The following is a 25,357-nucleotide window of genomic DNA, read 5'->3' as shown; positions in this document are numbered from 1 at the left end:
GCCGCGGTGCGGAGGAGAATGGAAAGAAACAGGCAGAAACTGGTGGGTCGGGATAAGGGCAGTTTAACAGAACAGCAAACTAAGGGAACAGCAACAACAATGATACAGAAAAGGGGAATACACAAAACAAACCAGCAGAACAGAACCGCTCTCTCGGACTGAACCGCCGCTGTGCCCTCCCGAGCCGCGAGTGAGTTCCTGCCGCGCTGCCCCCCCCCACCGGAACCCAGCATGACGGCACATGGTATGGAATACCCTGCTCTGTTTGGCCAGGTGGGGTCAGCCCACCCGGCTGTGTCCCTTCCTGGATTCCCTTCCTGGATTCTGGTGAAAATTAACCCTGTCCTGGCCGAACCCAGGACAATCCCCAAGTCCTTCTCCTCAGGGCTGCTCTCAATCCATTCTCTGCCTGGCCTGTATTTGTGCTTGGGATTGCCCCGACCCAGATGCAGGACCTCACACTTGGCCTTGTTGAACTTCATGGGGTTTGCACAGGCCCACCTCTCAAGCCTGTCCATGTCCCTCTGGATGGTATCCCTTCCCTCCAGCGTGTTGACAGCACCACACAGCTTGGTGTTGTTGGCAAACTTGCTGAGGGTTCCCTCAATCCCACTGTCCATGTCACTGGCAAAGATGTTAAACAGCACCGGTCCCAGTACCGACCCCTGAGGAATGCCACTCGTCACTGCTCTGCACTTGGAGTTTTCTTACCACATGTTATAGTAAGGGTAGGGTCTTGAGAGAACAAGTATACCAAAAGAAGTGCCTCACAAGTGGATGAAAATGTTTGAAATTTATGCATCTGATTATAATGAATAGCTTTTTAGAAATATAATTTGGAACTCTTAGCTCTATACTAAATCTGGCAACAGATGTAAAAAGCCAGTTAAGTAACTGCCTGAAAGCAACAGCCAGAGTAATAGAAAATTATTTGTGTTTACATGAACATAAATTGTGTTTGAGGATGAGAAGCTGCATGGGATTAATGACATAATTCCCCCTATGGGTTAGTCTCTACCCTGATCATAAAAATGACAATGCTAAAGCAAACGTCCTGAGTCCTGGCGTATCGGTGCAGTTGCCTCTACACACTATTCAGAATCAGGATTAGAACTGAGTAACTACAGGGAACCCAGTACTTCTCAAAACAGGATTTCAATGTACACTCTATTCTTGCAGTCAACAGTGATTAATGTATTGTGGAAATTAGATGTGCTTGTTATTCTGGTGAAAACATTTGATCTGTGATACAATATGCTTTGACTCTTCTGCCTGTTCTTGTGTATGAACATGAATGAAAACAACAAAGGTTTATCTTTTTATCTGCAGCATCACCAGATAATTCAGCAGTACATGGTGACCCTGGAGAACCTCCTATTTACAGCTGAACTGGACCATCACATACTGGCTGTATTTCAGCAATTTTGTGCTCTGCAGGCCTGAGGTTTTTCACGTGTTGTTTTATCTGTAAGACTTAAAACCATTTTTCTTTAATAAGAGAAGCTCACCATGGGGAAAGAGGAAGCTCTCTAATTCAGAACAGCTTTCATGTGTTCCTATATAAAGCAATACAGTACTCTAACTAACAGTAACTGGTTTAGCATCATAAATCTTATTAGCTAAGACTGATAGAAGATTGGTGTGGAATAATGTAGGTACTCTTTTAATTTGTCCTTTAATTTGGTTTGAATCTTTACTTTATGATAGTATTTTTGCTTCTTCCCTCTGTCATTTATATGACAACAACAAATAGGTCAAAAATTACAGAATTTATTACCTGTGACTGTTTGTTAAAGTAAATAAATTGCAGAAATCTGAAACAAGATTTGTGGATGTGGCAGAAATGCACCTCTTCAGTGAGCAGTTTGATAAGATCTTGGTAGTATTGCACAAGAAAAATGACTTAACTCTGGGCATGTGAGACACTGAGCTTTCAAAATAGTCTAGAGCATGTGGGTTTGTCTGTCAAACTGACTAGATTATCACAATTTGAAAGAACATGGTTGACAAACAATTGAAATATGTTTTTCAAATGTACTGTCTGGTGTATTATTACAGTAGCTGCAAACAGCCAGTAGAGAAATTTCATGAAAAACTTTTTAAGACTCTGATTCTTTTCCTAGTGTGTCTGAAAAAACATTAATAGCCCCAAAACTGCTCCCAGCTGGTAAATAATTGAGACCTGTTGGCGTGGGTTACGGATCCGTTGTAACGATGTCACCCCAATATGAGTATAGATTGTTCACCTTTATTAGTCAGCAAAACAAGGTTTATATAGCAAAGCAATTACAGCATCTGATTGGTTAGACCCCTAACCATATATAGGCAAAACTACTGCAACTCGTTGTGATTAGAGCAGAGCTGCATCTCGATGCGGAAGCAGTGCTGTGGCAGGAAACGACAGCGTGGCAGGAAGTGACAGTACGGGAAGTGACAGTGCGGCAGGAAACGGCGACGTGACGGTCCCCCTGCTCCAGTGTCCCGAGCTCGTCGCTCTACCTTCCCAACAGGGTTCCGTGTTCGCCGCTCTCAAGGCTCACCTCCGGATCGGAACCTGGGTTGCTCAACAGCACCAAACTATGTCCCCTCTCATCCAGCCAGGACTCCACAACTCCCCCTTTTTGTTTTTTGAGCAAGCCAGATATAGTTGATGAGGTTGTTGATGATGATGAGAGCTGACATAATTTTGGTCTTCAGCTTGCTACCACTTTTTCAGAGGCCCACACAAACTACAATACTAACAGATATAAGAACACAAATGCTAACTGAAGACATAGAGATGTGAAGTGCATACCATAACCTGCTGGATAAAAAGAAAGATTAAATTAACTTGAGAATGATACATACTGATGGTAAATCTGTTACCTAGCATATGGGTGTAGATTGATTTACTTGTATTCAATTCTCTTGTTGGATTTACTTGTATCCAATTTTCTTCCTGTGTGGATGGTGGGACTAAAGTACCGCTTGACCACAACATATCATTATTGTCAATTGGAGGGGATGCATCTCACCGCGTCAGGCATCGAAATAGCAGTGTATCAATAATATGAGCTCAGTAAATTTGCACTTGGGTTATAGGTATACTTATCACATATACAAACATCCATAATATTTAGTATTGGCTATCCATATTAATTACCTAGGTTAAGATCAATGTATTTAGAACTATGACTCATTAACTATATAGGCTAAAATTAATGTACATAAAAGCATAAAGCTGCAAACTTTAGCCCATCTATACCCTGTTGCATCAAATGCTTCTGCAGCCCCGAGAAATCAGAATCCAGATACAACAATCTAAAGTCAAAACCAGAAATAGTCAATACCTGCAGAACTTACCAAACCAGAAGACACAAAACAGTTACTTAGTCCAGACAAATCCATTAGATCACAGAAACCAAATAAATCCATGAGAACACAGAAATACAAACACGGTAACATAAAATCACACGTTCATGGTCGCGACCACACACACACACGCAGGCACACCAAGTTTTCAGCATAAATCCAAATATTGCAAAGACAGGACTTACGATAATATTCAACGTTTAACAGACAAATTCCCAAGCTTCAGTTTCAGGAAGAGTACTCTCTTTTCAATTCTGGATTAGAAAGGACACTTTCCCTTCTCGTCAGGGATATAGCTCAATGCTGTGAAGCTTTTACTATGACTAACAAATAGGCAACAAGAAACAATACTGGAAGAATGCCTTTGCCTTATTAATGGTTCACGCTCAGAACTTTTTGGTCCAGTGATCAGAGGTTCTCCCCGAGAATCCCTCGGTGCCGGCTGGAGGTCCTGCAATCCCTCGGACCATTGAAGTTCAAGAGCAGCGTCCTACCTGGGTACCCAAAATCTATTACTAGAAAGCAGCAAAATAATTAACTTCCTAAAACTTAATGTTGGAGTTCTAGAAAGCAGGCATTCTTTACTGCAGTACTGAACGCACAGGGAATAGTTCTACTCAAATGTGTGTACCGAAAAGACACTCTTACTAGATATTTATGCCATGTTAACATACATAATCATTACATTTCAGCGAAGTACTTATCATTCTCCATTTCTCCCCCCCCCCCTTTTTTTTTTTTCTTTTTTTTTTATATTAATGTCTTTTGTACATGCATATTGGCACCTCTGGGCAGTTGTCGGGAGCCCTCAGGTGAAGGTTCATACTTTTCCTCATGGTGTCTGCTAGTTGACCTTTGCTCTTGTGCAGACGCAGTTCTGAAATCACGTATACCGTGTCCTCCAAGATTGCTTCGTTATACAAAAGCTGTTGTGGGAGATAATTGCCAAATATGCAAGGAATGTATTAATTGGTGTGGGTGGTGCACCCACTGCAGTCATCAGAGTACTTGTGTTCGCTGTAATTTTTTTCAGTGTTCCCTGTGTAATAGGATCATCCAGAGTGGGTCTCTTCTGCTTCCACGTCAGAGGTTGCTCCCTGAGAATGAGCGTGGTCACCTCTGGCATCGGATTCTGCGTTACGTTCTTTCAGCTCATGATATAGCTTCACATATTTTGCTGGTAACCATCGAGGGCCTGTTGAAAGAAGAACACACGCATACCCTCTTCCCCACGTTATTAGTTCTACAGGACCTGTCCATTGCGATTCTCCAAATTCTTTATACCATACCTTTGGTCGAACCACAAATGGAGGGACCATCCCGAATTGACGGTCAGCTGCTGTTGTAAATAATTGATCATCAGAACGATTTTAAAAAAGTAAGTACATATAATGCTTTGTCTAACTGTTCCTGTGGGGTAACACTGCCCATAGGATTCCCCCTTTTTTGTTTATTTAGCATAGCTTTGAGGGTCCCGTGGACACTTTCGACAATGGCTTGTGCAGTAGAAGAATGTGGTATACCTGTAACATGTTGTATACTCCAGTCCTGTAGGAAAACAGAAATTGTCCGTGAAACGTTCCTTTTCTCCCGTATGTGCCGTGGCTACCAGAAATCCTGAGAAAGTATCCACATTAACATGTACACAACGCAGTCGACCAAACATTGATATATATATGTGTAACATCACTTTGCCACAACTCATCAGCTCGTAAACCACGAGGGTTCCCTCCTGCACACGATGATACGGGTGTAATACATTGACAATCAGGGCATGCATGAACATTTTTTTGTGGCTTGCCCCTGGGGCAAAGCAAATTGTTTATGCAAGGAAGAGGCATTTTGATGAAAGAAGTCATGAGATAATCGGGCTTGCTTGAAACTGTGTGGCAGTACTGCTGCCATTGTCAATTTATCTGCTACAGCTTTTTCTTCAGTTATTGGTTTTGGTAGAGTAGTATGTGACTATATATGCATTATAAAATATAAACGTACACGATTTTCTAATTTCAATAGCAAGGAAAAAAAATTGTTTGTTATTGACTTCTCTTATCATTGCATCTACAATGTGTTAAACAATACTCACAACATATGCAGAATCTGCGACAGCATTGAGTGGTTCAGTCGAAAACAATTCAAAGACGTGCAAGGCCACTGATAGCTTAACAATTTGTGTGGATCCTTCAACGACTAAAATAGATGATTGCTAATCTGATGAATGTGTTTGTTTCCACACAACTACAGCTTTATGCATTTTTTCCTTGATCCGTCCAGAAACACTGTTCGTGCTCCTTTAATAGGAACAGGAACACATCGGTGTTTTGGCTGCAATGAAATTTGAGAGAGGGAATGTAACAGCTTATGTTGTGGAAGGGTATAACGTATGTCATTGAAATAATCAGCTAGAGCGGCTTGCAGCAATAAGGATTCACTGTTTAATACCACAAAGTCATCTTTAGCCAGCAGCAGGCAAACAGTATCAACTTGCTGACAGTGATTCCAACCTCGTGCTATTAAGGACACTATCATGTCTACCTTTGTGGTCAATGTTTTCATGGGACTATGAGACAAAAAGATCTATTCCAGAGTCTTCAACTCCTGCGTGTTAACACACCACTGATCGAAATGAGGATAAGGCTGGAAAACAAAACCCTCATAAATTATATACAAATTTGTTGGCAATTCGACATTAATTCTGAAGGTAAAGGCAATTGCAATTCTATCTGAAATCTTTTGTAAAACAGTTTTTGCTTTTGTCATTGATCTTCAGGAAAATAATAAATCTGAGTCCTTTTTGACAAAGTAAATAGAGGGGGCAAGTCTTCAGCTGTAAAGTCAATATTTTCACCTTTCAGCAGAGTGAATAACATCATCTAGATAGAGCATCTGAACCCTGGAAAGATAATAAAGTCCAGCTGTTTGTTCACAAGGAATTCTACTGCAGTAATTGAATTGTATACATTTTTTGTAACCAAGTCCTTGAATGTCAGAAAGATGGTTCTCACCGCGCCACTTCTGGGCTGGCGCGCTGGGATCGAGGGAATGGGGCAGGGGGAGGTGGGGTGGGGGTAAACCGTGCCGCCGGTTGCCTGGGGGGGGGCCATGTGCCCCACCAGGTGTAAGGTTTGCTGACCCGTTCGATGCGGTGACTGCTGGCACGGTGGCTGTACAGCGTCTGAGGGACTGTGCAGTTTTATGTTGGAATTCACCTCATTTTGATCTCAGGTCGGGTATGCCAATTGCTGTAGAGAGACCCTGTCGTACACTTTCGGGATGCCAGATTTTTGCACCCCACTTCCCATTTCTCTGGATTCAAAGGATCGTCAGGTTTTGGCAGATTTACTTCCTGCATTTCTCATGTTCGGTAGGAATTTCGTCATATGCAGGGTTAAATTTCAACAGACTGCTGCTCTGTCCTTGCTTTTGGGATAACAGTGGAGGAGTAGCAGCTGCTTCTAAGACAGTCTCTGTAAGTTTTAGAGCATTTAAAGCTGTATGCGCTGATTCCCAAGTAATGATTTTCTCAGGGATTTTAAACTGCAAGACTGTTCTTTCAAACTTCACTGTAAAAATTTTTTGATGGAGCTTTCGCTCCTTTCTAGGTGACTATCCCATCCTCCAGCGAGCCGGGGGGGGGGGGAAACAGACCTGATTCCTGCTCAGGGTCTGTTGGACCCAGCCCCTGCTCACGGCTTTCTTCAGGTGGTACATTTGCAACAAAAGGACTTTTCTGAATGACACTGGCCATCTTTTCCTCTGCTGTTATTTCATAATAAGGGTCCAGATGTCGCATTGCCTCATCTACCGCCCGTTGTATCCACGCTGATCCCCACAACAAGAACTGAGTAGGAGTTAGCAACAATCGCATTAAGCTCTGACAGTTATATGGGCACATTAAGTCAGCAGAATAAATCCAGGTAACAATTTGTCGAGTGGCCTCAGCTTTCACCCCATATTGAGATATGGTATTATGGGCCTGTTGTAAAATTTTCCAGTCATGTGGTTCCCATTTGCCTTGACCATTAACCTGTACCACAGGACAGACTAACGCCTGTGTACCTCCCATAGTGGTGGCAACGTTCCAGTGTCCATCTAGGATGGCATCCCTTATAACACCGCTCCAGCGGGCAGGTGTGATCGATGCTGGAGGCCCAGCTAAACATTTCGGAGAGGAAGCCTCATTTTCCCGGTGTGGGGGGGTTGGCAACGATTGACATATGCTGGAACTGCAAGCTCATGTCTTGAAGACGCTGCAAAACTGACTGCAACAGATCGCACGCTGTTTTTCCTTGCAATTCGCTCTGGCCGCCATCAGAGGGAGTCGGGAGTGGAGACGCCTCGCTGGAGGGCGGCAACGGAGGATAGAGAGGAGGGGCCGATGTTGCAAGCTGCACCCCAGGAGGGGCCGATGTTGTAAGCCGTGCCCCTTCTCCCGCGCCCTCTGGGGGTGGTACTAGCCGCAGAGGAGGGGCCGATGTTGCAGGACGCGCCCCAGGAGGGGCCGATGTTGTAAGCCGTGCCCCTTCTCCCTCCCCCTCTGGGGGTGGTACCAGCCGCTCCTCCCCTCTTCCGGAAGACAGTCGCACTTCCGCGCCCGACTCCTCCCCTCTCCCCGGGGGCGGTTGTACTACCGCATCCGGCTCACATTTCCACTTGATTTCTTTAGCAGTAACTTCCGGTGGACCACCCCCCTCTTTGCCCGGACCAGAATCACTCTCCGCACTCTCCCGAATCTCGGCAATTGTATTACAGGTGATCCCAGTCATCCCTCTAACGGCAGGTAGCCCGAAAACCCGTGCTAATGTCCCAGGCTTAGGCGCGTGATCTTTCCCGGGCTCCGGAGCTAGCATCTGAGCTGCAGCACACGCCACCTCTCGTTCAGCTTTCATGGCTTTTAAGGTGTGTAATACTGTTCGCCAGAGCTCGCGGACGCCTTTTATCTCCTTTTCTTCCTTTTCCTCCCCCGTTATTGTCCTTTCCCACATTGTCTCTCCTAACTCTTGCCATTCCGAGATGGAAAACAGTAGCGGGGTATCCGCAAAGTGACCCCATCGTTGTCCCAGTTTAATCAACTTCATGAGTTGCTTTGCTGTTGCGTCTATTCCTCTCTTAGAGAGAATACCGACGAGCAATGTTGTCGCAGCCTCTATCTCCATGCCTGCGACCACAGCCTCCACGTTAAAATTTAGCTGCGCCAGGCAGCCCCAGTGTGGCTTAATTAATTCCTGGGAGTCGGCCGTCCGTGTCTGCCCTGCGCCTCTGCGCACAGGCAGGACCCTCCCAGCCATTGTTCCCACGCCCCCCGTCTAGCTGCTCACCGCAGTGTCAGGGATTCCTGCAGGGAAAACCGTCCATCCTCTGCTACCAAATGTTGGTGTGAGTTACGGATCCGTTGTAACGATGTCACCCCAATATGAGTATAGATTGTTCACCTTTATTAGTCAGCAAAACAAGGTTTATATAGCAAAGCAATTACAGCATCTGATTGGTTAGACCCCTAACCATATATAGGCAAAACTACTGCAACTCGTTGTGATTAGAGCAGAGCTGCATCTCGATGCGGAAGCAGTGCTGTGGCAGGAAACGACAGCGTGGCAGGAAGTGACAGTACGGGAAGTGACAGTGCGGCAGGAAACGGCGACGTGACGGTCCCCCTGCTCCAGTGTCCCGAGCTCGTCGCTCTACCTTCCCAACAGGGTTCCGTGTTCGCCGCTCTCAAGGCTCACCTCCGGATTGGAACTTGGGTTGCTCAACAGCACCAAACTATGTCCCCTCTCGTCCAGCCAGGACTCCACAGAGACCAATCAGAGGAAATCTGTCCCGAATGGGGCAGAGTTTCCACTTCAGTATTGCAAAGTACATAAGCTTTGGATACCTTGCACACACATTACTGAGGGTGTTTATCCTGTTATTTTGTTTTAGCTTGTAACTCCTTGGGTAGCTGAGCTTACACTGGATTGGACATATGGGTCAGCAGTGATGCTAAAACCTTTTTTGATGTGGATTGTGGATAAACCAAGTGCCCATCTCCTGTGATTCAGTAACAACTGCTCCATGTCAGTTGAATTTTCTTGCTTTTTAATCTCTATAAATGTGAAGGCAGTGTCTGGCTCCTACACTTTCAAAGAGCATTTCAGAGCTGAAGTTGGTGTGACTTTGCAAGAAACTTAAATTGGGGACATGTACAACCTGCAAATGTAGTAGCCTTTTGTTTGATAAGTTTGAGTTATGCAAATAACATTACTTACATAAGCACTAAGATGGTTGGTATCAGGGCAAGCAATAAGAAAGGCAGAGTGGAGGCATTATCTTAGGTGCTCAGTTCTCTGCAGTAATTCTGGTGTATTTACAAACTCTTTACAGTCTCTGTCAGGTAGGCATTCATACTCAGTGCTATTCAATACTTGAACTAGAAAATGGTGAGCTTTGAAGGATTTTGTTCTATACTGGTTGTTTTTTCCCCCCAAATAAGTACCAAGTAATGCATAATCACTTTCATTCCTACATTAATCAATTGGCATGATACTCAAGTGCAGAAGGCAAAAATTAATTGCTTGAGCATAGATGTAAAGCTTTTGTGTGGTCTGCAGCGATTGGGCACATCTTCAGAATCTTGAATCTGCTACTTTTTTCTTTACCTGTTCTGTGTTCTTTGACTAATTCCTCTACTCTTCTGGAGTCAACCTTAGTATGTTTGTAAATTTGTTTTATACAACGTGTTTGTCAGTCATGCACAGACACTTGCTTCTGTCAATGTAATGGATGCCCTCACTCTGACTGAGTGAACAGTACTTTGGTTCAGGCATCGCCAACAAGTAGGCCTGACTGATATCAGCCCTGCTGTGCAAACCTTGTAAATTGTACTAGGCCGTATCTTCTCAGGAACTAAGGAATCTAGGCCACATCTTATCAGGAGCTAAGAGTACCAGCTTGAGTTGGGACTAGGTAAAACTACAACTGCTACAGCTGCACAGTTGCACATACGCCAAAGAGGGGTTTGACTACAAGTCCATCACTTCACACTATAAATATCTGTAGCCCCCTCAAGCCCGTTGAGCTCTCCTGTATGGCATCAGGCTGCACAGCAATGATCTCCCCCTTGAGCAGGGATGCCTCTCAAGGTTACTCCTTGAGGTTTAGAGACCCCTTACCTGGCATCTGATATCTATAACGAGGTACGCAACATTTTACATTAGGCCTAAAGGTATATTGTACGCTAGCGACATTTATATATCCAGCTATAGCTCAATTATTAGAAATGTAGTAAGTAGCAGAGCGTTTCATGGCTGTCTAATCACCATCTAAATTATTGTTTAAATCATCATTTAATTCATTGTCAAATCATTGTCATATCACTGTTTAATTACCATTTAATTATTGCTTAATTGTCATTTGATTGCCATTTAATTTTCATTCAATCATCAATTAATTATCATTTGATCATCGTTTAATCATTAATAAAACCCTGTTAGTTAACCCCACAACGATGACTTCTCTCAATAATTCACCTGTGACAAAAATTGACGTAGTCGTCAGGATGGTAGATTCAATCACTGACTATTTACAGAGGCACGGACTTAACCGTTCACCTAAATTTTTGGATGATTTGGCAAGTGAAAAGTGGGATAATTGGAATAAGATAAAAGAACAGTTAAACCTCATAAGACGGAAACTGAAAGAGAAGAGAATAACGATGTTCTGGTTTTGGCTACCGCCGGCAACAAAAGCGCCACGCGGCCGCCCCTCCCCCCGCCGCGGTGCGGAGGAGAATGGAAAGAAACAGGCAGAAAACTGGTGGGTCGGGATAAGGGCAGTTTAACAGAACAGCAAACAAAAGGGAACAGGAACAACAACGATACAGAAAAGGGGAATATACAAAACAAACCAGCAGAACAGAACCGCTCTCTCGGACCGAACCACCGCTGTGCCCTCCCGAGCCGCGAGTGAGTTCCCGCTGCGCTGCCCCCCCCACCGGAACCCAGCATGACGGCACATGGTATGGAATACCTGGCTCTGTTTGGCCAGGTTGGGGTTGGGCCAGCCCACCCGGCTGTGCCCCTTCCTGGATTCCAGTGAAAATTAACCCTGTCCTGGCCGAACCCAGGACATTATCCACCCCTTATTCCATACCATCTACGTCATGCCCAGGTCCCCCATTGTCCAGTTGATCACCACCACTTCTCCTGTCTCCAGATATCATTCCCTTAGTCTATGGATCATCACTCTAAAGTGTCCATTCAGTTCATTTAATCCATGACTTCAGGCTCCATCTGTCGTTATGGTCTTCCCTGGCAGGAGAGGTGATGTGTGGTGATGGGCGGTCACTTGTTGCATCTGGAGCTCACGGCTGATGTATCTGGTGCGGTCTGTGCCCACAGTCTGCAGGAGATGTTGATCTTGATGAAGTAGCTGGGTGCCAGTTGTTGAAAACCAGGTCCAGTCCCATCATCGCTGTGCTCTGCTAGGTGTTCATCAAAAAGCCCATCCTTCTTTAATCTGGACGATTCTTACTATGCTACTACTGGTATAACGTATAACAATTATAACAGTGATAACAGACAGTGACAGGGTTATTTAACAACTAACTTTATACAATTTATTTATGGACTATTCTCACCCAAAATCAAATCCCCATGAGGTACACATCGGACTTCCCCCATCCTTCTGCATTACCCGCCAGGTACACCCAGGTCCTTGAGCAAAAGCAATCCCGCGGACGGGCTTGCCTTTGCCCGAGGCAGGACTAACCCAGACTGTCTTCCCTAAGATGTTCCGCATGTGCACTACAGGGACTTTATCCCCTTCTACGGGGCGCTGAGGTTTTGACTGGGCAGGACCAGCCCGGTTGGTGGATCCTCTGGTGTTAAGCAACCAGGTGGCCTTTGCTAAATGAGTATCCCAATTTTTGAAAGTCCCACCCCCCATTGCCCTCAAAGTGGTTTTTAGCAGCCCATTGTACCTTTCAATTTTTCCAGAGGCTGGTGCATGGTAGGGGATGCGATACACCCACTCGATACCATGTTCTTTGGCCCAGGTGTCTATGAGGCTGTTACGAAAGTGAGTCCCGTTGTCCGACTCAATTCTTTCGGGAGTGCCATGTCACCACAGGACTTGTTTTTCAAGGCCCAGGATGGTATTCCGTGCGGTGGCATGGGGCACAGGGTAGGTTTCCAGCCATCCGGTGGTGGCCTCCACCACTGTGAGCACATAGCGCTTGCCTTGGCGGGTTTGTGGCAGTGCGATGTAGTCAATCTGCCAAGCCTCCCCATATTTATATTTTAGGCATCGTCCTCCATACCACTGAGGCTTTACCCGCTTGGCTTGCTTGATTGCAGCGCATGTTTCACATTCATGGATAACCTGTGCGATGGTGTCCATGGTCAAGTCCACCCCTCGGTCACGAGCCCATCGGTATGTCGCGTCTCTTCCTTGGTGGCCCGAGGTGTCATGGGCCCACCGAGCTATAAAGAGTTCACCCTTATGTTGCCAGTCCAGATCCACCTGAGCCACTTCAATCTTGGCAGCCTGATCCACCTGGTGGTTGTTTTGATGTTCTTCAGTGGCCTGACTCTTAGGGACGTGGGCGTCCACGTGACGGACTTTTACAACCAACTGCTCCAGCCGGGCAGCAATATCTTGCCACAATGGGGCAGCCGAGATAGGTTTACCTCTGCGCTGCCAGTTGTTCTTCTTCCATTGCTGCAGCCACCCCCACAAGGCATTGGCCACCATCCAAGGGTCGGTGTAAAGACAGAGCACTGGCCACTTCTCTCGACTGGCAATGTCTAAAGCCAGCTCGATGGCTTTCACCTCTGCAAACTGGCTGGACTCACCTTCTCCCTCGGCAGTTTCCGCAACTTGTCGTGTAGGGCTCCATACAGCAGCCTTCCACCTCCGCTGCTTCCCCACAATGCAACAGGACCCATCCGTGAACAGGGCATACTGCTTCTTATCTTCTGGCAGCTGGTTATACAGTGGGGCCTCTTCAGCAAATGTCACCTCCTCCTCTGGCGATGCTCCAAAATCTTTGCCTTCTGGCCAGTCCATGATTACCTCCAGAATTCCTGGGCGACTGCGGTTTCCCATTCGGGCGCGCTGGGTGATCAGCGCGACCCACTTACTCCACGTAGCATTTGTGGCATGATGCGTAGAGGGGACCCTCTCTTTGAACATCCAGCCCAGGACCGGCAATCGTGGTGCTAGGAGGAGCTGTGCTTCAGTGCCGACCACTTCTGAAGCAGCTCGAACGCCTTCATATGCTGCCAGAATCTCTTTGTCAGTGGGAGCATAGCGGGCCTCCGATCCTTTGTATCCCCGGCTCCAAAACCCCAGGGGTCGACCTCGAGTCTCCCCTGGTGCTTTCTGCCAGAGACTCCAGGTTGGGCCATTCTCCCCGGCTGCGGTGTAGAGCACGTTTTTAACATCTTGCCCTGACCGGACTGGACCAAGGGCTACGGCATGGACTATCTCCCATTTAATTTGTTCAAATGCCTGTCGTTGCTCAGGGCCCCATTCAAAATCATTCTTCTTCCGGGTCACGTGGTACAGAGGACTTACAATCTGGCTGTAATTTTGGATGTGCATCCTCCAAAAACCCACAACACGCAGGAAGGCCTGTGCTTCCTTTTTGCTGGTTGGTGGGGACATAGCTGCTATTTTGTTGTGATTCGAAGATCCGGTAAGAAAAACCTAACAGTACAATGTATACTGTTAAGCAGGTATTCTTTATTGCGGCGCCGGGCACACGGGGGATTTCTCCTCCAAGCGTGCGCGCCAGACACCCTGTTGCTTCAGGTTAAATACAATCACACAGGTAATTATTCATTATATTTCTAGGAACTAATTAGCATATGTAAATATCTTTCACGCATGTCTGTTAGTATCTTTGGGTGGTCTTCGGGGGTCCCAAGATGAAGGCCCATCCTCTTCATCACGCTGTTCACTGATTGACATTTGTTTCTGCGCAAACTCAGTTCTAGCATCACGTATATCATGTCCTTCAGGTTGTTTTGCTCCAGTCTTGTTGCTCTCTTGGTGCCTCCTTATCTCTGTAGCTTAGCGCATTTGCCCTCCCAAGGCTGAGCTGTCTGGAGTAGAGTTATTTAGGAGTCTCTTTTATCCCACAATTATCCCAATTATTTGCTGAGAATCAAGACCACTTTTGTTTCACTTAATTATTTTGTCTAACGACTAAGTGATAGCTTGTGCCCATGTCCTTCCACTACATTCCTTAATGAGAAAACAAGGATTAGTGTAACAGTTATATTGTTAGATCACTATGCATGCAGAAATACAAGTTACAGTACTAAAGACTACTAAAAACTAGAAAATATTAAGGCTTTTTATTATAGTTTCACATTTCTTACAATCCCCTCTATCAGTTGAGGACATCCATTGGGATTTGACGGCGCCCATCCTGCCATTTTATTCCCAAAAACTGGATCTCTTGCACAGGTCCCTTGACTTTACTTCGCTTAATGGCGAAACCGGCTGTCAGAAGGATCTGAACTATTTTCTCCCCTTTCTCAAAAACTTCCTCCACTGTGTCACCCCATACAATGATGTCATCGATGTACTGCAGATGTTCTGGAGCTTCACCCTTTTCCAGTGCAGTCTGGATTAGTCCATGGCAAATGGTGGGACTGTGTTTCCACCCCTGGGGCAGTCGATTCCAGGTGTACTGGATGCCCCTCCAGGTGAAAGCAAAGTGCAGCCTGCACTCTGCTGCCAAAGGGATGGAGAAGAATGCATTAGCGATGTCAATTGTAGCGTACCCCTTGTCTGCCTTTGACTCCAGCTGATGTTGAAGTTCTAGCATGTCTGGCACTGCAGCAATCAGTGGTGGTGTGATTTCATTCAGGCCACGGTTGCCTACTGTCAGTCTCCACTCTCCAGTAGATTTTCTCACTGGCCATATGGGACTATTAAAGGGTGAGCGAGTTTTGCTGATCACTCCTTGACTCTCCAGCTGGCGGATCAGCTGATGAATGGGGATAAGGGAGTCTCAGTTGGTACGATACTGTCGCCGGTGCACCGTTGTGGTTGTGATTGGCACCTGTTGTTCTTCAACCCCCTGCAACCCCACAACAGAAGGATCCTCCGAGAGACCAGGCAAAATGGACAGCTGTTTAGTTTCTTCCTTCTCCAAAGCAGCTATGCCAAAAGCCCACCGATACCCCTTTGGGTCCTTGAAATACCCTCTCCTAAGATAGTCTATACCAAGGATGCACGGAGCCTCGGGGCCAGTTACAATGGGGTGCTTCTGCCACTCCTGCCCAGTGAGGCTCACTTCAGCCTCCAATACACTCAGCTCTTGGGACCCTCCTGTCACTCCAGAAATACAAATGGACTCTGACCCTTTGAAATCTGATGGCATTAAAGTACACTGTGCACCAGTGTCCACTAGAGCTTTATACTCTTGTGGATCTGACGTGCCAGGCCACCGAATCCACACCGGCCAATAAACACGGTTGTCCCTTTCCTCCACCTGGCTGGAGGCAGGACCCCTCTAATCCTGGTCAGAGAAATTGCTGCTCACCTGCTGTAAAAATGACTTGGAGGTCCCCTCCAGAGGATCGGAATCAAGATCAAACTGTCTACCTGGTCTGGAGAGCTGGCTGCTGGAAACTGGAATGGCATTTTTCCTAACAGAATCGCTTTTGTGATTGTTTTACCTTGCAACTCACGTACTCGTGCCTCTAGACTTGAGGTGGGTTTTCCATCCCACTTCCTCATGTCCTCTCCGTGGTCACGCAGGTAGAACCACAGGGTGCCCCGTGGTGTGTAGCCTCTGTACTCTCTCTCCTGAGCAGAGAAATGCTTGCCCCTAATAGCTGAGATGTCTTCGCTCAAGGACCTGCGTGTACTTGGTGGGTAATGCGGAAGTGTGGGGAGACCCAGTGTATGCCCCAAGGAGATTTAACCTTGGGGGAAAAATAATCTGTGATGTGAGTTCTATGTTGTAGGAAGTAATGCAGCAGTAACTACCTGAACCAATGAAGAGTGAGTTTCATTACAAACCAGACGAGTGCAATGATGACCCAAACCAAGCCAGTGTTGGTGCCCAACAATCGCACATACTGCTTCTCCTGTCCTGAGCACCTGTCTTGACAGACGAGGCCCAAGTCATAGCCTGTTTCTGTGAACATCTGGAGAAGTGGAAGAAGCCCATGGAATGGGAGAATAATATCTATCTGTTAAATGATATGGGATAGTAGTCAGCGAGAATGTAGAAATCTGAATGTTGGGTATAAAGATGGTTTAAGTATGTAGTTAAAGTTGTAAGTGTTGTTAAGAAGGGATTTCAGTAATGAGAATTAAATATAATGGGATGATTAGAAGATATGTATTAAATTATATGGGACCTGACATGCAGAAACAAACTTCACAACTCAGAGTTATAAAGCAGGTATGTTTATTGCGGCGCCAGGTGCAAGGGGGATCGCTCCTCCTAACTTGCACACCGAGTCACAAAGCATGAACCTATTTATTACAAAGCTTATCTAGTAGGCTGGACTATTGTAATTATTTCTAGGAATTCATTATCATACTCCACCCCCCCTTTAGCACTTGCGCAGTGTCGTCTGGCGGTCGTCTGTGGGGGTCTTCTGGATGAAGGCTCGTAGTCTTCCTCGCTGTGTGCTTTCACCTTTGACTCAAAAATTCCCGAGTTGTCTGTGTTGGCTGAGTCCCAAACCATAGAACCAGTTTCAGCTAGAGAGTTGCTTCTTACAGACAACACAGTTCTGGTTATCAGTCCTTGTTTCTCTTCGTTTGTCTCCAAGTAGTCCTTGTTAGCTACATTTGAGCTCACAGCAGTCTTTGTTAGCAAGGTTACAAAGAACAGAACTAAACTAAATAACAGTGTTTAACTCTTACCTTAACATAGATGCAAAGTTATATAACAAAATTAAACTAAAGCTATAGCAAAATGGAACTAATCATCAATTTCCCACATCAGACCTGAGTATGATGCAAACGGTATAGAACAAGGGGTGGAGATTGTACTGGGTCTGGCTGGAATGGAGTTAATTTTCCCGATCGCAGCCCTCACAGTGCTGTGCTTTGCACTTGTAGCTAGAAGGGTGTTGGTAACACACCAATGTTTTGGCTACTGCTGAGCAGTGCTCCCACAGCATGGAGGCTCTCTCTCCAACCACCCCCAAACTCCAGAAAGCTGGGGGTGGGCAAGATGTTTGGAGGAGACAGAGCCAGGACAGCTGACTCAAAGTGACCAGTGGGATATTCCATACCATATGATGTCTGCTCAGCAATAAAGGCTGGGAGAGAGGAGGAGGAAGTGGGGGGTATTTGTTATTTATGACATTTGTCTTCTGGAGCAACAGCTATGTGTACTGAAGCCCTACTTCCTGGGAAGTGGCTGGGCATCATCTGCTGATGGGAAGCAGAGACTAAATCTTTTGTTTTCCTTTGCTTCCACACATGGCCTTTGCTTTTGCTTTATTAAACTGCCTTTATCTCGACCCACGAGGGGTTTTTTACTGTCTTATTTTCCTCCCCCCTGTCCTGCTGAGGATGGGAGTGATAGAGCGGCTTGGTGGGCACCTGGTGTCCAGCCAACATCAACCCACCACAGGTGCAGAATGTACTACAGTTACCATATTGATTAACACAAATAAAAGAAGTGAGAGCCTCCACCCTGTGCATTGGGCTTGTCAAGCTGTAAACCAGATCTGGTTAATGTTGGCGATGATTGCTCCTGTGAGAAGGATGAATATTCCTCTGATGATCAATCTGATCTCCAAGGGAGGCATTCTGATGTCATTCCCCATACCATTCCTGGAAAGAGAGTAAATAACACAAGTCTCGGCAGGGTGACTCTGGACTGGTTATCTCTTTTAGTTATTACCTAGGCTATATCCATCTAGCACTAATGTGATGTTTAGCTCTGCTGAGCTATAGTGGGTGAATGCTTATAGCCCTGAGGAAGTCTGTTAAAAATAAATTGTATCCCATCCCAGGTAAAAGCAAATTTTCTTTTATCCTCCTCCTACAGTGGCACCATAAAGAACATATCTTTTACACCCAGTACTGCCATCCAGGGGTGAGAAGCAGCTTGAAGGGGGTGGCGGCCATAAAAGGAGCAGTGTTTGCATTTAACTTTCTATAGTCTATGGTTAGGTGCCACCTCCCATCTGGGTTTTTAACTGGCCATGCTGGACAGTTGTATGGGGATTGCGTTTGAGAGATAGTGTATCTTTCTTCTAAGTCAGTCAGCTATAACTTCCACAGTACCCATCGGGGCAGTAGCAGAGATAGGATCCTGAGGGACATTATTTTTGAGTCAGGCAGTGTAGGTGCAGCTCACAGCAAGAAAACTATGCCAGTTAACTGACGCCCATAGGCAGCTTCTAATTTTCTCTCAGCTAACCAAGGGTGGCCAAAAGACCAAACACTACTGTCCAGCAATTTCCAAATTCGTCCTTGTAATACATCAAAGCCTAAAACATTTTCCTTCCCTGAAACTACTAATTGGTGCCTTGGTATCCTTGTCTCCCTTGGCAATAACAAGTTTACTTTAGCTATGGGGCATATTTCGCTTTTTCTGGTAAATCCAGTTATTTTAACCCTTTGTCAGCCAGGCTTAATGTTAATTCTTTGAGCATTCAAATTTGAAATTATTGAAATTTGAGTTCCTTTGTCAATTAAAAATTTTATTAGTTGTCTTTGGGGGCCGATTGGAACATAAATGTGAGGACCGTCTGTGTTATCCCATTGATAAGCTTCCATAAGGGGGTTTATGAGATGGGGGAAAGTGTCAGGGGTTCTGGGGAGTCTGTCTTACTTACCGGATCCATCTGCTGTCTGTATCAGCTCAGGATCGCCCTGCTGGTGTTGGTTCATCCCACCCCATTTCTCAACTATGATTTACAATGCTATGCATCAAGTCTACCCAGGTCGGGATGTGTCCTGACCCTCCTGATCATTCTGTTCTATGTTTTGTCTTATTTCATCCCTTTTTGCAATGAGGTAGGATTTTAAAACAGCAGGGCTCCCCTTATCAGTGGTCTCATGGCTTGGGGCTCAATGGGGCAGAGATAGAGTAATCACCACGTGCACCCCTGTTGTTCATAGCCTGTTGTTCAGGCTGCTTTTGTAACATCAGTAGAAAGTTCACTGTATCCTGAGGGTTTATGCCCCCTGCCAATACACTACTCAGTGTGTAATATAGGGGCTGGTCCCTCATTCAAGAACACTCCTGGTCCCCAAAAGCCATCTGTTTCACCTTGATCTAACATAATAGGACCTCCTCCAGTTAAGGAGACACTCCACAGATATTCAGTCTCATTTTCACCAGGCTTCCACCCGTATTTTTTGTGCAGATTGGCCAGTTGAAGGGACCCCCATAGAATGGTCTTTCTGGTATTTATCCGGTTTCCCCCTTGAGGCTCAGCAGATACCTCAGTTTTAACAGTAGGGGATACCTTAAATTCATATAATTCAATCTCATTACTAAATTCTTGGTCGGGGTCCTCCCAAATATCTCCATCCCAATATCACAGGGAAATGATTAGCTTACAAATTTTTAGAGGATCTGGGGGGTTGGGGGCCCAAATTATCATGAGTTCTAGTTTATCCTCTACCTTCCTGCGTTTTTCTTTTTCCTCCCCCCGTTTTTTCTGCAATTGTTCTATTTGCAGAGAAACAACATTTCTTGTCAATTTCTTTGTTCAGCCTCATCTTGTAACATTCACATTTCCTTTTCTTTATATTTCTTATACTGACATGTTGCTTCTAAATAATTTTTCAACATCTTGTGTATCGTTTGTCCTGGGTTCGGCCAGGACAGGGTTAATTTTCACTGGAATCCAGGAAGGGGCACAGCCGGGTGGGCTGGCCCAACCCCAACCTCACCAAACAGAGCCGGGTATTCCATACCATGTGCCATCATGCTGGGTTCCGGTGGGGGGGGCGGCGCAGCGGGAACTCACTCGTGGCTCGGGAGGGCACAGCGGTGGTTCGGTCCGAGAGAGCGGTTCTGTTCTGCTGGTTTGTTTTGTATATTCCCCTTTTCTGTATCGTTGTTGTTCCTGTTCCCTTTTGTTTGCTGTTCTGTTAAACTGCCCTTATCCCGACCCACCAGTTTTCTGCCTGTTTCTTTCCATTCTCCTCCACACCCCGGCGGGGGGAGGGGCGGCCGCGTAGCGCTTTTGTTGCCGGCGGCAGCCAAAACCAGAACATTAAATTTGGCGCCCAAGCGTGGGGCGGGGATAATGGCAGGGCTGAGCAGTGGGTGTTAAAACAGCTTTCTTAGGTTTTGTTATAATTTGTTGTACATATTTACTGTGTTAGTTAAACAGTCGCTGGTAAAAATGTTTTTGTTTTTGATCACATGGTTGTGGTTTTTGAATCCATACTTGCTGTACTTGTTCCCTGTGGAAATGTTCATTACCTCGGGGAAAAGGATCAGGATTATGATTTTACTGTACTGTACGATATCGACTTATGACATGATAGCATCACTGTGCATGAAATTAGGCTTGTATCTGCATGCGGCACTGTGGTCATTTCCGAACCTCGGGTACTATGTCTTACAATTTGTTAATAATCAAACCCAATCTGTGGGGAAAACCAGAGGGGATACCTTCCCCCACTCTTTTGCCCCCCCTCTTTCCCTCAGGCTAGTCCTAACTGCTTTTGAGAATTTCGAGTACCCGTGGGATGCTCAGGCCAGCTCGCTCCTATTGTTATGCCTCCTGAATGGGTTTTGGGTCTTGTTTAGGGTTAAACAAGTAGTTAAGAACATTGTGCAGAGACCTGCCCCGGGGCTGCATAGCTGTGAGTGGCTGGGTGTGTGGGACAGCATGGGCAGATGTCTAGGGCAGTGGGCACCCCCGGTGTGTTTTAAACTCACCCCTGAACAAATACATAATCCGGACAATCTAGTAAAATATCTGAAAAAAGTGTGCTGCCACCCTGGGAACTCCAGAGAGACACAAATCACCGCAATGTGCTGGGGTCTGGCCCACGCCTACCGAGCCCTGTTCAACCTGATTCAGTGCTCTAAAGGGAAAGGGGGGGGGAACGAAGTGGCAGGCACTGCGACTGGCGCTGCCCCCCCAGCCGGCCCTGCAGTCCCTCCAGCCCAGCAGGCAGTCACAGCCCCCCCGACCGGCACCACCGCTGCCACTGTCACTGTCGTTGTCCCGGCTTCCCCGGCGGGCACGGCAGCTGCTGCAGCCCCAGCTCCAGCAGCAGGCAATGCGGCTGAGCCCAATGACCAACCTGTGCAGGTAGCAGTCGCCCCTGTAAAACTAAAGAAAGTTGCAAAGAAATCAGATCGCTCCAGGAGGGATGACAATGAGCCAGGGTCATCGTGTGAGACAGAGACAGAGATCATCACCTGGTCCCTGTCCCTGAGCGAGCTGCGAGACATGCGGAAAGATTTCAGCCGCCACCCAGGTGAACACATTGCTACCTGGCTGCTGAGGTGCTGGGATAATGGGGCCAGCAGCTTGGAATTAGAGGGCAAGGAAGCCAAGCAGCTGGGATCCCTGGCCAGGGAAGGGGGCATTGACAGGCCATTGGGAAAAAGGAACAAGTCCTCAGCCTCTGGAGGCGACTTCTGTCAGGCGTGAGGGAGAGGTACCCCTTCGGTGACGATTTTGTATGCTGTCCTGGCAAGTGGACCAATATGGAGAGGGGTATTCAGTACTTGAGGGAATTAGCTGTGCGGGAGCTGGTTTACTATGAACCAGACGATGAGCAGTTACCCACAGACCCAGATGAAGTCCAGTGCATAGCATCTATGTGGAGGAAGTTTGTGCGGAGTGCACCATCCTCATATGCCAACTCACTGGCAATAGCAGACTGGAAAGGTGAGGAGGCACCAACAGTGGATGAGGTGGCTGTCAGACTCCGGCAATATGAGGAAAGTGTCTCTTCCTCCCTTGTCTCAGCTGTGAATAAATTGTCCCGGCAGTTCCAGCAATTCAAAGAGGATATGTCCTACTCCCCACCTGTACGGGCCAGCATCTCAGCTATTAGGGGCAAGCATTTCTCTGCTCAAGAGAGAGAGTAAAGAGGCTATACACCACGGGGCACCCTGTGGTTTTACCTGCGTGACCACGGAGAGGACATGAGGAAGTGGGATGCAAAAACCTACCTCAAGTCTAGAGGCACGAGTGCGTGAGTTGCAAGGTAAAACAATCACAAAAGCGATTCTGTTAGGAAAAATGCCATTCCAGTTTCCAGCAGCCAGCTCTCCAGACCAGGTAGACAGTTTGATCTTGATTCCGATCCTCTGGAGGGGACCTCCAAGTCATTTTTACAGCAGGTGAGCAGCAATTTCTCTGACCAGGATTAGAGGGGCCCTGCCTCCAGCCAGGTGGAGGAAAGGGACAACCGTGTTTATTGGCCGGTGTGGATTCAGTGGCCTGGCACGTCAGATCCACAAGAGTATAAAGCTCTAGTGGACACTGGTGCACAGTGTACTTTAATGCCATCAGATTTCAAAGGGTCAGAGTCCATTTGTATTTCTGGAGTGACAGGAGGGTCCCAAGAGCTGAGTGTATTGGAGGCTGAAGTGAGCCTCACTGGGCAGGAGTGGCAGAAGCACCCCATTGTAACTGGCCCCGAGGCTCCGTGCATCCTTGGTATAGACTATCTTAGGAGAGGGTATTTCAAGGACCCAAAGGGGTATCGGTGGGCTTTTGGCATAGCTGCTTTGGAGAAGGAAGAAACTAAACAGCTGTCCATTTTGCCTGGTCTCTCGGAGGATCCTTCTGTTGTGGGGTTGCAGGGGGTTGAAGAACAACAGGTGCCAATCACAACCACAACGGTGCACCGGCGACAGTATCGTACCAACTGAGACTCCCTTATCCCCATTCATCAGCTGATCCGCCAGCTGGAGAGTCAAGGAGTGATCAGCAAAACTCGCTCACCCTTTAATAGTCCCATATGGCCAGTGAGAAAATCTACTGGAGAGTGGAGACTGACAGTAGGCAACCGTGGCCTGAATGAAGTCACACCACCACTGATTGCTGCAGTGCCAGACATGCTAGAACTTCAACATCAGCTGGAGTCAAAGGCAGACAAGGGGTACGCTACAATTGACATCGCTAATGCATTCTTCTCCATCCCTTTGGCAGCAGAGTGCAGGCTGCACTTTGCTTTCACCTGGAGGGGCATCCAGTACACCTGGAATCGACTGCCCCAGGGGTGGAAACACAGTCCCACCATTTGCCATGGACTAATCCAGACTGCACTGGAAAAGGGTGAAGCTCCAGAACATCTGCAGTACATCGATGACATCATTGTATGGGGTGACACAGTGGAGGAAGTTTTTGAGAAAGGGGAGAAAATAGTTCAGATCCTTCTGAAAGCCGGTTTCGCCATTAAGCGAAGTAAAGTCAAGGGACCTGTGCAAGAGATCTAGTTTTTGGGAATAAAATGGCAGGATGGGCGCCGTCAAATCCCAATGGATGTCATCAACAAAATAGCAGCTATGTCCCCACCAACCAGCAAAAAGGAAGCACAGGCCTTCCTGGGTGTTGTGGGTTTTTGGAGGATGCACATCCCAAATTGCAGCCAGATTGTAAGTCCTCTGTACCACGTGACCCGGAAGAAGAATGATTTTGAATGGGGCCCTGAGCAACGACAGGCATTTGAACAAATTAAATGGGAGATAGTTCATGCCGTAGCCCTTGGTCCAGTCCGGTCAGGGCAAGATGTTAAAAACGTGCTCTACACCGCAGCCGGGGAGAATGGCCCAACCTAGAGTCTCTGGCAGAAAGCACCAGGGGAGGCTCGAGGTCGACCCCTGGGGTTTTGGAGCCGGGGATACAAAGGACCGGAGGCCCGCTATACTCCCACTGACAAAGAGATTCTGGCAGCATATGAAGGCGTTCGAGCTGCTTCAGAAGTGGTCGGCACTGAAGCACAGCTCCTCCTAGCACCACGATTGCCGGTCCTGGGCTGGATGTTCAAAGAGAGGGTCCCCTCTACGCATCATGCCACAGATGCTACGTGGAGTAAGTGGGTCACGCTGATCACCCAGCGCGCCCGAATGGGAAACCGCAGTCGCCCAGGAATTCTGGAGGTAATCATGGACTGGCCAGAAGGCAAAGATTTTGGAGCATCGCCAGAGGAGGAGGTGACATTTGCTGAAGAGGCCCCACTGTATAACCAGCTGCCAGAAGATAAGAAGCAGTATGCCCTGTTCATGGATGGGTCCTGTTGCATTGTGGGGAAGCAGCGGAGGTGGAAGGCTGCTGTATGGAGCCCTACACGACAAGTTGCGGAAACTGCCGAGGGAGAAGGTGAGTCCAGCCAGTTTGCAGAGGTGAAAGCCATCGAGCTGGCTTTAGACATTGCCAGTCGAGAGAAGTGGCCAGTGCTCTGTCTTTACACCGACCCTTGGATGGTGGCCAATGCCTTGTGGGGGTGGCTGCAGCAATGGAAGAAGAACAACTGGCAGCGCAGAGGCAAACCTATCTCGGCTGCCCCATTGTGGCAAGATATTGCTGCCCGGCTAGAGCAGTGGGCTGTAAAAGTCCGTCACGTGGACGCCCACATCCCTAAGAGTCGGGCCACTGAAGAACATCAAAACAACCAGCAGGTGGATCAGGCTGCTAAGATTGAAGTGGCTCAGGTGGATCTGGACTGGCAACATAAGGGTGAACTGTTTATAGCTCGGTGGGCCCATGACACCTCGGGCCACCAAGGAAGAGACGCAACATACCGATGGGCTCGTGACCGAGGGGTGGACTTGACCATGGATACCATCGCACAGGTTATCCATGAATGTGAAACATGCGCTGCAATCAAGCAAGCCAAGCGGGTAAAGCCTCAGTGGTCTGGAGGACGATGGCTAAAATATAAATATGGGGAGGCTTGGCAGATTGACTACATCAGACTGCCACAAACCCACCAAGGCAAGCGCTATGTGCTCACAGTGGTGGAGGCCACCACCGGATGGCTGGAAACCTACCCTGTGCCCCATGCCACCACCCGGAATACCATCCTGGGCCTTGAAAAACAAGTC

At 47.1% G+C, this 25,357-nt stretch overlaps 1 protein-coding gene across 4 annotated transcripts in view; it reads left to right on the top strand.

Moving 5' to 3' along the window:
- Positions 1-2,800, top strand: part of LOC142365564 (nuclear cap-binding protein subunit 1-like) — an 89,810-nt gene extending 87,010 nt beyond the window's left edge. For all 4 annotated transcript variants that reach the window (XM_075446443.1, XM_075446442.1, XM_075446445.1 and 1 more), the window contains one exon: positions 1,330-2,800. In XM_075446443.1, coding sequence (XP_075302558.1) covers positions 1,330-1,443 — 114 coding nt within the window. In that variant the 3' untranslated portion in view covers positions 1,444-2,800. The remainder of the gene's footprint in view (positions 1-1,329) is intronic.
- The last annotated feature ends 22,557 nt before the right edge of the window (positions 2,801-25,357 follow it).

This window comes from Opisthocomus hoazin, chromosome W (assembly GCF_030867145.1).
Source record: "Opisthocomus hoazin isolate bOpiHoa1 chromosome W, bOpiHoa1.hap1, whole genome shotgun sequence".
Lineage (NCBI taxonomy): Eukaryota > Metazoa > Chordata > Aves > Opisthocomiformes > Opisthocomidae > Opisthocomus > Opisthocomus hoazin.
The sequence above is the reverse complement of the archived record's forward strand: the minus strand, read 5'-3'. Positions and strand labels throughout refer to the sequence as shown.